This window comes from Nymphaea colorata, chromosome 5 (genome assembly GCF_008831285.2).
Source record: "Nymphaea colorata isolate Beijing-Zhang1983 chromosome 5, ASM883128v2, whole genome shotgun sequence".
Taxonomy (NCBI): domain Eukaryota; kingdom Viridiplantae; phylum Streptophyta; class Magnoliopsida; order Nymphaeales; family Nymphaeaceae; genus Nymphaea; species Nymphaea colorata.
The window spans coordinates 2,983,149-2,995,508 of NC_045142.1; the positions used below are offsets into that span (position 1 = coordinate 2,983,149).

The following is a 12,360-nucleotide window of genomic DNA, read 5'->3' on the forward strand; positions in this document are numbered from 1 at the left end:
TAAAGGGTGAGTTATGGTATGGAAGTGAGACAGGTTATTTTATTTGATAACCAAACACAGTTCAACATTGCGGGTCTCATGTGCATGGACACGGATGCCTTAAAAGATTGTGATAAATCTTTAAAAGTTTATAAGGAGGTTGACTTAACTATCACTTGTCCTATTTCTTAACCTTTTGCACTCGAACCGAAGCTGGTAAGAGTAGGTCACTACATGCTAAATTAAGACATTCAGCCTAGTGTGAGAGTGGGCTGAGTCGTCACACCAACTATAACTATTTGACAAGATCCTTTATTGCATTGCGTTGGGAGTTGCTTCCAGACGTGCCCACATGCCACTACAAGTTTGTGAAAAAGGTTTAGGTTGAGTTTGATAGCTTCAGATTTGAGATCCGATGCTAAATTAAAAGACCTGTTTTGTATCCATGCTACATGTTAATGGATTTAAGATTAGATAAGGGAGGTCTGATATTAAATCCATGGATTTGAGATTCTAGGAATCTCAGATCCAAAAGTTTAGCAACAGGGATGTAATGTTTTATTAATGTGTCCCAAAAAATGAAAACTATTTATGAAACACTATGTTTTTTGGAACGTGGTCTTTGAAGGTCGATACTTGATAACTTGCCTCGAAATGAAGATCGGTAATTAAAATTATCCTTTGAAGCGGACGTTGTCCAACTAAGGCAAACAAATGGTCACAAAAAATTCAAATGCATTTATATATTTACTTATTATGTTAATCTATTAATCTTAAGATCGGTTTATATTATCGGAAAAGTGGTCGTATTTAGTCCTATCAAAGTAATTTCACCATATTTTTCTCAAAGGGTTTCACTGAAAACAAAAGTTTTATTCTTTCTTAATGCGTCTACATGTTATTTTCTACATGCAAAAATTTGAGTTTCCAAAATACTTGTAAAAGAAAGGCATAATAAAGAACTTTTGCAACGAATCAAATAAGTTATTGGGATGATCATATTAATATTTACAATAATAGGTACGAATATGGCAATAGCTACCGAAAGAAGGTCGGCCTTGGAAAAAAATAAGACCATTAAGACAAAACCACTGCGAGTGAGCTTGGTGCGACGGATCAGCACGTTGCCGTCTTAATATCAAGATAACACGTCACGGAGTTCACCTCAGCCGTTGATCGTGAAAATTGACGTCCTGGATTTTGCACGCACAGCCAACGGACCGCCATACAGTGAGGTCGGTCCACATGTCATCGTTGCTCTAGCGGGGAGGGAAGGGGTCAGGGGCATGTCTTCCGCCGTCTCCTCCGACCCGCGAGCACGGTCTGGTCGACCCTCCTCTCTCCCTTCTCGCGGCGTACGGATCCCGGCGCGGTTCCGATAACTTCCGCCGTTTGATCCCGAGTCTGTTCACTTCTTCCGCTTTTCCCGATCTCATCTATTAGCCGGCGGAATCGAAGGAGTGCGGCTTCGTAGGTGAAGGGACTCTAATGAGGTTTAGCGGAAGAATTTTTATCTCTTTGTTTCTCGTGATCGGCTCTTCGATCCTAATCTCCGGATCTTCGCCGGATGGTGCGACGAAGAACAAATTCCGGGAGCGGGAGGCTACGGATGATTCGCTCAGCTACCCTAACCTGTACTTTCTCTTTCTCATATTAGTCCTGTTCAAGTCATAGCGTTTTTCAGATTGAATTTTGGACAGAAACGTGGCTGCTGCTTGAATTATTAGCTGCATTATGCACAAAATGTGGTGGATTCAGCCATTCACGACGTCCAGTTAACTCTTAATCTCCTATTGAGGGAGGAGAAACTGGAGTCTCTCTTTCTCTCTCCCCTCCCCTCCCCGCCCCCCACCCCCAACCCCCCGCGCCCGCACTCTGATGAATGGACGCAGCAAACTATCCGTTACTTGGAGTAGTTAGTCTTGGAAATCTTCCCGTTGCACTTGTCAAATGCTGTAGCAACACGGAGTAAACCTATGCTCCAATTTTAGCCATGCCGGTTGGCCTCGAAGAATTCTTTGGTGCATTTGCTTCATCCCCCCAGTTTGGTAGTCCCATGGCTAATTGTTTCGAAGACCTTTATCGAGATTATTTATGTCTGCGCGCTATGAATCGGGAGTCCCATTCCCATTCTTACTCACTGTTTGGGTTTCATGTCAGTAAAATGTAGATCTATTCCTCTTTGTATTTGTAGCTTCTGACTGATGGCATTGATTCTTTAGAAGTAAGTCCGGTTGCTGCCTGTTCTGCGGGAAATTGATTGTGAATTTTTTTCTTTTTTACAGTGATGAGGATTCTTTGTTGAACTCTAAATGTCCTCACAATATCGAACTAAGATGGCAGACGGAGGTTAGCTCCAGCATCTACGCTACCCCTTTGATTGCCGATATCAATAAGTAATTTCTCTCTTTATCTCTCTCTCACTCTCACTGGCACTCACTCGCTCACTCACTCACACAGAGATATAGACACACAGACACAAACTGTACTTCGTGGAGTAAGGGATTTGTTGCTCCCCTGTTCACTGTTGAACACTTTATTGGCCTCAAGATAGACTATCAGTAATTGACTTCTGAAGCACTTTCCTTGAACATTATCTGCAGGCCTCCTGATGAACAAGTATATGATTCCCACTAGGACCTGTGCTTGTCTGTTATATGTGTATGGTGTGTGTGTGTTTTTCAATTGCATGCACAATTATACACGGAACCTCTTTATAGTTCTGCACACTGTGCCATTTTGTTAATATCCGTTTAGGAGAAGGTTCTTGGTACCTTCTCTTGTCTATTTTGACTGGTTCATTCTTGATTGAAAGATATGAATGAGAAACCATGCAATTGCTTAGCATTGAGCAGTTCCTCCACCAAGGAACCTCTTGTTACCATTTTCTGTGCTATGCATTTGGGATCCTGATCCTTCTTTTGATTTGAGGATAATTCTTCCGATTCTCAATAGTGTCTAGTTAAGCAATTCATTTGATCTCTCCAACCAAAATGCTCTTGCGGTCATGGTGCAACTTCTCCGGAAACTGATGAACCACTCTATTTAGTCAACTGACAAAAATTCAGAGATTGAGATCCTGAGACCCTCTCTGCTCATAAGATTGTTGTGTAGTTCCTTTCAAATCCTTAAATAACCACATCTTGTGTGCATGGTATGTCTATATTTTAGGAAAATTAACTAGGTCATTATAGTTCCATCTGTAAACTGGATTAGTTACACTTTGTGAATCTGTTTGATAACACCTAAATATCTGCATATATATTTAAATATAAGACAGGAGACTAAAAGAAGGAAATATTGTGGACTCTTCCTCCTTCCATTTTTTATATGGCCAGAAAGGATGAAAGAGGGGTAGTACCTCAGTGCTTATCTTTTTTTTTTGTCCCTCTGAAGAGAAAGGGAGAGCTTCCTTTTCTGTGAAGAAGAAAAAGAGGGACAACCATTAAGAACTGTCGGCATCGGCTGTCCAGTAGACAGGCTTCATGCTTATAAAAGTGTCCATGTAACATAAAGCTTAGCAATTTGTGAAGCCACCAGACTTTTTTTGGATGGAAGTTATTGACAACAAAGTTTCCAAGAGAAATAAATAAATAAACAGATAAAACAAGAGAATTGTATTAGCATCTCTTTCAATGGTTGTCAGTTTGATCTCTTGATTCTGGCAGATTATGCTTCCATTCTTGGTTATAACAAAAAAGGATATTGAACACATTTTTTGGACAGAGAACGTGGTGCTTGATGGGATAGAGCTTTCCAAGGTTGTTGATTTTTGCTCTTTGGAGTAATCTTTTATATGTTTGCACATTTTAGTCTCTCAATTTGGCATGAAGACATGATTTTTTTTTTAATCCACTTCTCTTTTTAAGCTAGTTCTAGTTTCCATGTTTGAGGAGAAATTGAGTCTGTATTGTGAGACTATAGGCATAAAATTTGGAAAATTTGTCCACCTTTAGAAAATTCCATATTTGATATTACTAAATAATTATAAATTTTGAAATGAATGTTACGTCATACAAGTTTCCTTGCTGATAGTGTGCAATCACTAATTGGCATATTTTGGTTGTGTTGTTCATTTATGGTTAGTCTTGCATATGGGACATTCTTACTGGTTTTTCATTTTGATTGTCTGTAATTGATCAGGTTTTAGGAACCAGATTAAGAAAGTAACTTCTGAATTTTCAAAGACTGATACATTTGCTTTCCATGTGATGCATTTCAGTGACGGAAGGCTAGAAGTTGTGGTGCCATCATTTGTTCATTACCTGGAGGTGTTGGAAGGGTCAGATGGAGATAAAATTCCAGGTTTGAGTTTAGCCGCATCATTGTGTCAATTCTTATAAAAGTGCATGCACATCAAATGATGGACATCTGTTCACAATGTTCATTTTTCAAGTGTATGCACTAATGCTATTGGAGAATATTCCGCAGAATTTAATTTTTTGGTCAATTTATCATGTCCCAAACTTTTTAAGGAGGCCCACTTGCAATCTCTATAAAGCTTTTGTCTTGCTAGAATTTTTTTTAAAACAAATACTCAAAAGCAAAAAGTTCTGCTGTATTGGTTACAAAAAAAAAAAAGAATTGCTCCTTTTGTCTTGGGTGGCAATGGAGGTTGGTGATGATGGTAATCATGGTGGTAAATGGTGCTGGGTAACACTCACATTGTTAGTTTTGGAGGCAATAGTGGGTAACGATAATTGGTATGGGCCCAATGGTGTCCATGAAGATAGTTTCCTGGCAGTAATGGTGTCAGTGGTGATATTGGATAGTGAAAATGGCAATAGTAATTGTTGATGGCAATGAAGGTGTTGGTGGGACTCTGTATGGTGGCTATAGTATTGAAGATGTGCTGGTAGTGTAGTGGCTGCAAATGGTATCCAAGTGTTAAATCCAACAAACCCAAACATATAAAACAAGAAGATTTAATGTTATTTCAATCTGCACGAGAGTACATCAGCAGCAGCAGCACTCTTCACGTCATTCTCTTGTGTAAAAGAGACAGTTACAGCAATAGGGAACAAAACCGTAACTAATACTCTACTAAAGACAGTAAAATACACGGCTACCCTTAGTCAATAAAAGACTGACCTCACTTTCAAGGGGTAAGACTGTAAAATAAGTTAAAACATATTACAAGAAGAAGGACATAAATGGACTTTGACTAACATGAGCAGAATTAGACCTATTAATTTTAACATCAAGGAGGTGGTGGTTGTCTGGTTGAGATCTCAGGCTACCCCACCAAAAAGACAAGACTGTAGAAAACTTTATGAAACTTAGGAAGAGTTGGTGAAATTTGTGGTGTGTTTTTTATATGAGGATGTGATACACACGCTTGTGATGTGCATCTTTTGTGTTTAAATTATTTAACGTCTCTGTTACTTAACCGCCCTATATAATTGTTTTGATAAATAATGCTGGAAATATATGAGGACATGAGTGGCAATAGTAAGTATGTCTTGATCTGGATAAAGCATGTTTTTTAATGGTTAATATGAGTTGGTTTTCTCTTGAAGCTACGATTGGGGTCTAATGTCATGCTGGTATGTTAGAGTAGCAATTATCTTTAATTGGAAGCTAGGACTCTAACCAAGTTTGACAATTTCTCTAGCTGCTTTGGGTCGGTACCTTGTTGAAGTATCTGTGTGAATATTTTACGCCTCCCAAAATCTAAATGGTCTCTCTCTCACTGACTTTCTCTGACTCTCTCAGGCTTCCCTGCATTCCATCAATCATATGTCCATTCTAGTCCTCTTCTGTTTGATATTGACAAGGATGGTGTAAGAGAGATAGCTTTACCTACATATAATGGTGAAGTGCTTTTCTTCAGGTAAATGTTCCCACTGAGGATCATATCTTTGGACAGCATTGATAATGTGGTCTGAGTTTATTATTTAATAAACTATGATGTTCATTTTGTTCCTCAGGGTTTCTGGTTACATGATGTCTGAGAAATTGGTTATACCTCGAAGAAAAGTGCGTAAAGATTGGTATGTGGGCTTAGACCCAGAGACTGTTGATCGTTCTCATCCAGATGTCCATGATGATTCTCTCATGAAACAGCACACTGATACAAATTCTTGTAAGCAGTTGATTTTTAGGTGATAGATGAGAATTTTTTTCTTATTGGATGATCACTTCCTTTTCATAATAGATATCGGTCTCCTGTCTTCTGATCAGAAGTAAGTGCAATACCTGAATTTTTCTTGTTAGTAAAGATGATTCTCAAATTTCCACTCTTGAGCAAATATTTTAGCATGTGAAATGGAGAAGTTGTGATTAAATTCCGTAAATCCTTGAAGAGTCTAAAAACGGTTTGTTGAAGGACTTACTACTCTCTTCTTTCCCAATGACATAATTTTTTTTTCATGCAATGTTACGATCGCAACATACTCAACATATTTATTGGCATTATATCTGAGCTGATCGCATACTGAAGTAGGATGCTCTGTTTGCATTTTTAGATGCAATTTAAAATGATACAACCTGACAACATGCAGCCGGAAATGATCTGAGATCCTGAACTAAAGATGCATTCTGAATCTCAAGTTATGAATGGATGAATAATCATGTGATCAACTTGAGTTTGAGAAAGGAGCAAATGATAATTGTTATCAGGTTCTGGTGATCATGTCTCGGGGGCACGGGCATGCCTGTTATATGTTTTCATGAAACCCTATCAGGCACTGCTCCGAAACTAGTATTGGATGCACATGCAATTTTGCGGTTAAATTGGTTTGACTATTTTCTTGGTAATTTCTAGAGTTAAGAACTGGTCTCATGTAGATATACTGTGCTTTTGTAGTTTATGTTGATCGTATTAATATGCTTTCAGCTTTGTTTTCCCATTTCTAAGTTATTTGGATGGTTATAGGCATCTAATTTGATCAGTCATAACTTTCTGGCATCTGATTTTCATTGAAACTTCATTTCAGCAAGTTCAAGTTCCACTGTATCAAATGGATCTGTTACTGCAACAGCAGAAGGCAACCATGTTGCCCTCAATAGTTCGACTGTAAATGAGGGCAAGAAGAATATTACTCAGCTGGGAGAAAATATTGAGTTGCCAAAAATGGACAATACAAGTCTTAGTGCTGGTTCTGAAAATAATAGCAAGGCAGATGGTGTAACACAATCTCTGAGGCGTCTACTTGAAGACACGGAATCAAAAGGATCTGGGGTTGATAATTCTAAATCCAATGATAATGCCCATGCTGATATTGGGGCAAAAAAATTCATTGTACAGAACAATGGAAATCTGGAAGAAGATGCTGATTCCTCTTTTGATTTATTCCGAGAAGGTGATGGAGAGATGGCTGATGAGTATAATTATGACTATGATGATTATGCTGATGAGTCCATGTGGGGTACAGAGGAATGGACAGAGGAGAAGCATGAAAAACAAAAAAACTTTGTGGAGATTGACTCTCATGTTTTGTGCACCCCAGTGAGTGCAATCAAGCTACTTGGTTGGCAAACCTTCTGATTTCAGTGCTTTTATGGGAGGATGGCTTGTGTTTGAGTTGTAGACTAATTATTTATTTTTATAGGTTATAGCAGACATCGATGGTGATGGAGTATCTGAAATGGTTGTTGCAGTATCATACTTCTTTGATCATGAGTACGTCTCCTGCTCCTCCTGCTAGGAAGCATGCTTATTGCCTACATATTATATTTTATTTGAGGATCATCACGCTGCATTGTTGATGTGAGTTCTATAGAGAAACAAGCTAAAAACTTTAATTATATTGCTTTGAACTGCTGCTCCATTACTTGCTGCTGGGAGAGAAACTCAATTTATTTCTTCCGTCACTTTTGTAGATTTTCTTGCATTCACAGATCATGGACACATAGCATTCATTACTTATAAGCATTATGCTTTTCTCATGGAAATGTTATCTAAAATTTTTTTAGGTACTATAGCAACCAGGAGCATTTATCAGAATTAGGCAACTTAGATATTACAAAATATGTGGCAGCTTCAATTGTTGTTTTTGATCTTGACACAAAGCAAATTAAGTGGACGACAGAATTGGATTTGAGCACAGATACTTCATCTTATCGTTCCTATATATATTCTTCTCCTTCTGTCATTGATTTGGATGGTGACGGAAACATGGACATTCTCGTGGGAACCTCATATGGGTACTTCTATGTTATTGATCATAAAGGTGAGTTCCAAAAGTTGGAGACTTGTTTTTACGTTTCATTGGTGATTATTCCTTTTTTATGTCAAAATACAGATAGACCTAAAAGTTGGAAACCTGAAAATTCCACTTAAGAGAGCCAATCCTGACATGTCTAACATTGAATTTTCCCTTAGAAACCTATCTTTTGTCTAGCTTATTTTTTGTTGAGTTATGAAATTTTGTCATTTTGTTGTATTTTTGCCTTCACTGTGTTTCTGTTAGATGTCTTGCATCTATGGTTCCCCTTCCCTTTCTCATGTTTGTTGAATTGGTGAATGTTTCTTCTAATTGATGCTCTAGTTGTAACTTCTATTAATTTCTATATACAACCAGAGACCCGTAGTTGCAGAAGTGCCCCAGCAGATATGATATGACCAGTAACCTCACCTCTGCTACTTTACCTCTTTCTTTGTCTCGACCCCCATATTTCTTGTTTCTTACCTTTATTCTCTAAAACCAAAGGCTACTGTTTATCATTTGTATTAGTTGTGTATTTATTTTTAGTTAAATGATAATCATACATTGAAAACTCAGAAACATGTTTATGTATCAGGAAAAGTAAGAGAAAAATTTCCTCTTCAGATGGCTGAGATTCAAGGGGCAGTAATAGCTGCTGATATCAATGATGATGGTAAAGTTGAACTTGTAACGACTGATACTCATGGAAATGTTGCTGCCTGGTCTGCCAAAGGTGATGAACTATGGGAAGTTCATCTGAAAAGTCTCATCCCACAGGCAAGTTAATTTTGGGTTGATTTTGCATTTTCTAGCTTCAGAAAAAGATACGACAGTTTTCACTTGCAGGTTGTGCATCAGATTGGTGATGGGATGTACATGTACTTAAAATTGCTTCTACCTCAAATTTAAATACTATTAAAGACGGTGAATTATGGCAAGGGACATCAATGGTTCGTTTGGCTTTCATATTTAAGTATTTCAGATCTTTTAACCCGGTTTGCTATAAAAAACAAGAATCTGCAACTACAGTAGGCTCAACTCTTGTTTAGGCATGTGCAGTCAGATTTTTAGCCAGTTACCCATCTTGGTTTAATCAGATGATTGTGTGAAATGGTGTACAAGGAATTCTGGACACTTATGAATTTGTCGACCCAAGTCTAGCCAGGAGTGAATTTGGAAATTTTTTTTAACGAGATTCTAATTCATTCTAATCAAGTTTGGGCTGTTGAGCACGTTGATCAAGGTATTTATATTAGAAATCCTGTAGTTGATGCTACATATCTAACCTATGACTATCTCCAACCAAGTCTGGCTGGGGAAACTTTGAGTTTTTAAGGTATTCATATTTACAAATGTGTTGTCGATGCTAGGTATCCAAGCATACTACATTCAGTAAGCCTTTTCTTCAAAATATGTAATTTCAAGCTATGGGAAGCATGATTTTCATGAACACCTGTGGTTATCTTTCCTTCAATTGCTCCTGTTCAGCTTAGCTTAGGTAACAGCGGAGCCAGAACATTGTGTGTTGTGAGGGATACTCGCTTTGGGTGGGATTCATATGAATGAGGTTCTCTTTTCATTCTTTGTTTCTATAAAATTTAGGTTCGTTAGCTTGTTACAGAAACGTCAGAAAATGTGAAAAAAATACTAAAATGTGGAGGGAGGATAAACAGAACTAAGCAATATAATAGTCTTAAGCTGATGACAGAAGGATATAGAAGAAGCAAAACCTTTCACGGTTGATGTTAAGACATATGTATCATTCTTTTTTCCCATTTTCATATTTCCAAGGCTTTGCCTAGTTTCAGTCCTCCCTTGCTTTCTCTTCTTTTTTTCTAAAACTTTGGTGTTCTTGTCATCATTCTGTTTTTTATTTGTGATTACTTCTAGCTTTATTGGATCCTGGAAGAACAAACTGAAGTATAGTGTTAACATTTTTCTGAATATGGTTAAAATATGTCTGCATGACCAGCTATTCACAACTTTATCCTTTTCAATATGTGATTTTTTCTGTTAACTGACTATTGTTGCTACTGCCCGATCATCTGGGCTACCAAAAAATTGCTACAGGGCCCTACAGTCGGTGATGTTGATGGAGATGGGAGGACAGAGGTTGTGGTTCCCACAGTCTCGGGGAATATCTTTGTTCTTAGTGGAAGAGATGGATCTCGAGTCCATCCATTCCCATATCGTACTCATGGGAGAGTTATGAATCAAGTTCTTTTGCTTGATCTTAGCAAACGTGGAGAAAAGCAGAAGGGTTTGACTCTTGTAACAACTTCTTTTGATGGCTATCTTTATCTCATTGATGGTTCCACTGGATGTGCAGATGTTGTTGACATTGGTGAAACCTCGTGAGTACTACTATTATGGTTTTGTGCTCGACAATGTCATTTGCTTACTGTATGTGTAAAATGCTCTACCCAAGAAATTAATCCAAGGGTTCGTTTGTCTATTGCAGATACAGCATGGTTCTAGCAGACAATGTTGATGGTGGAGACGACCTTGACCTTGTTGTTACAACCATGAATGGCAACGTTTTTTGCTTTTCAACTCCATCTCCTCATCATCCTTTAAAGGTAGAATACTCAAAATTCGAATTTGTGGTACTTCACGATCTGTCCTTAATCTTTTATTCATGCACTAGCCACACGATGGTTTTTGGAGATGACTTGCAAAGGTACTTGGTTGTCAACTATTCTGAAATGGGTTAATTTCATTTTCATAGAATTAACTGCCATGTTATAAAAGTGAGATATGGTTGATGTCGCTTAAATTAGTGAAAATGCAATCTTTCTGGTGTTTTCTTTTCTTTTTTTTTCTTGATTTAAATCACGTCAGAAATCATTTGCACATACTGAAGACTCAAAGCTCACGACGTACTCATGTGAAATCTCCCCCTTCTCGAGGGCATTCATATATGTCCTTAAATCAACCATGTTAGATGAATTCTTGTGCCTAGCTGGATTATGCCAAAGTCTATGAAGTTCGTGTGCCCATGGTTGTATAATGTATACTTTTCTGTGACTTATGGCTGCTCCATTTTCAGTCTTGGACATCCATCAATCAAGGGAGAAATAATGTTGCAGCACGATATAACCGTGAAGGAATTTATATCAGACCATCATCAAGAACTTTTAGGGACGAAGAAGGCAGCAGTTTCTGGGTTGAGGTGGAGATAGTGGACCAGTATAGATATACAGGCTCTCATGGGCCTTATAATGTCACTGTAAGCATTTTTCTCTTTTCTGAAATTTTTTCCTATAATGAATTGTTGAATTTGGTTGATTTGATTTGATTTGCCTGTGTGGAACAATGCAGACGACTTTGTTAGTTCCTGGGAATTACCAAGGTCCAAGAAAGATTACCCACAACCAAATTTTTAATCAGCCTGGTAAACAGAGGATCAAGCTTCCAACAGTAAATGTTCGGACAACAGGAACTGTGTTAGTTGAGATGGTCAATAAGAATGGGCTTTACTTCTCAGACGAGTTCTCTCTTACTTTTCACATGCACTACTACAAACTGCTGAAATGGATGCTTGTTCTCCCAATGTTAGGAATGTTTGGTGTGCTTGTCATACTACGCCCGCAGGAAGGCACGGCATTACCTTCCTTCTCTAGGAACACTGACCTCTGAACTGAACACTTTGTTTTTGAGTTAATTTTTGTAATTTCACTTTTTTGTCGGAGTGGCTGCTTTTCATTGATCCATGAAGGAATGTGGCCCTTTAAATCCCATTTTACTGGGCAAATGCAGAGGCTGGTGCTTCACTCAATCCCTGTCTAGCTTATGCAGTCTTCAACGGGTCGGGGCCTAGCTTCTCCAATTGAAATTGATCAGATTCTGTGTGCCGACTTGCCGACTTCTATATTGTAACATGGCAGATAGGTTTCTCAGTTATGGTTTGAAAAGCACATATGAATCCTCATAGATACACGTTCCTGTCTCTTGTAAACAAAAACTTCATCCTTGCAAGGTTAGACGTAGTTACATCAAGTTGATTTGTTCACGGATTGGTTATCTTCCATCTTTTTCTGACTTGATGTCCTTTAGTTCTATTGATCTTTTGGTCCGATTAGAGATCCCTTTGTCCTTAAATCTGATCTAACCAGATACCAGCTTGAGTTTGAACGTGGGTGTCCAAATTTGATTGGTTAATCACTTGTGCATATGTATGTGGGTTGGATTCTCTATTAGATTTAGTTCCAATTAAGACTTGAGAAACAGG

The 12,360-nt window shown here is 38.1% G+C and overlaps 1 protein-coding gene across 1 annotated transcript; it reads left to right on the plus strand.

Moving 5' to 3' along the window:
* The first annotated feature begins 1,255 nt into the window (after positions 1-1,255).
* Positions 1,256-12,141, plus strand: LOC116254380 (protein DEFECTIVE IN EXINE FORMATION 1). The gene is made up of 13 exons (XM_031629759.2): positions 1,256-1,613; positions 2,265-2,375; positions 4,202-4,284; positions 5,695-5,812; positions 5,910-6,064; positions 6,918-7,429; positions 7,533-7,603; positions 7,897-8,153; positions 8,725-8,906; positions 10,200-10,483; positions 10,591-10,708; positions 11,179-11,358; positions 11,451-12,141. Exons 1-13 carry the CDS (start codon positions 1,468-1,470, stop codon positions 11,766-11,768), a joined length of 2,535 nt encoding a protein of 844 aa, XP_031485619.1. The 5' UTR covers positions 1,256-1,467; the 3' UTR covers positions 11,769-12,141.
* Positions 12,142-12,360: the final 219 nt, after the last annotated feature.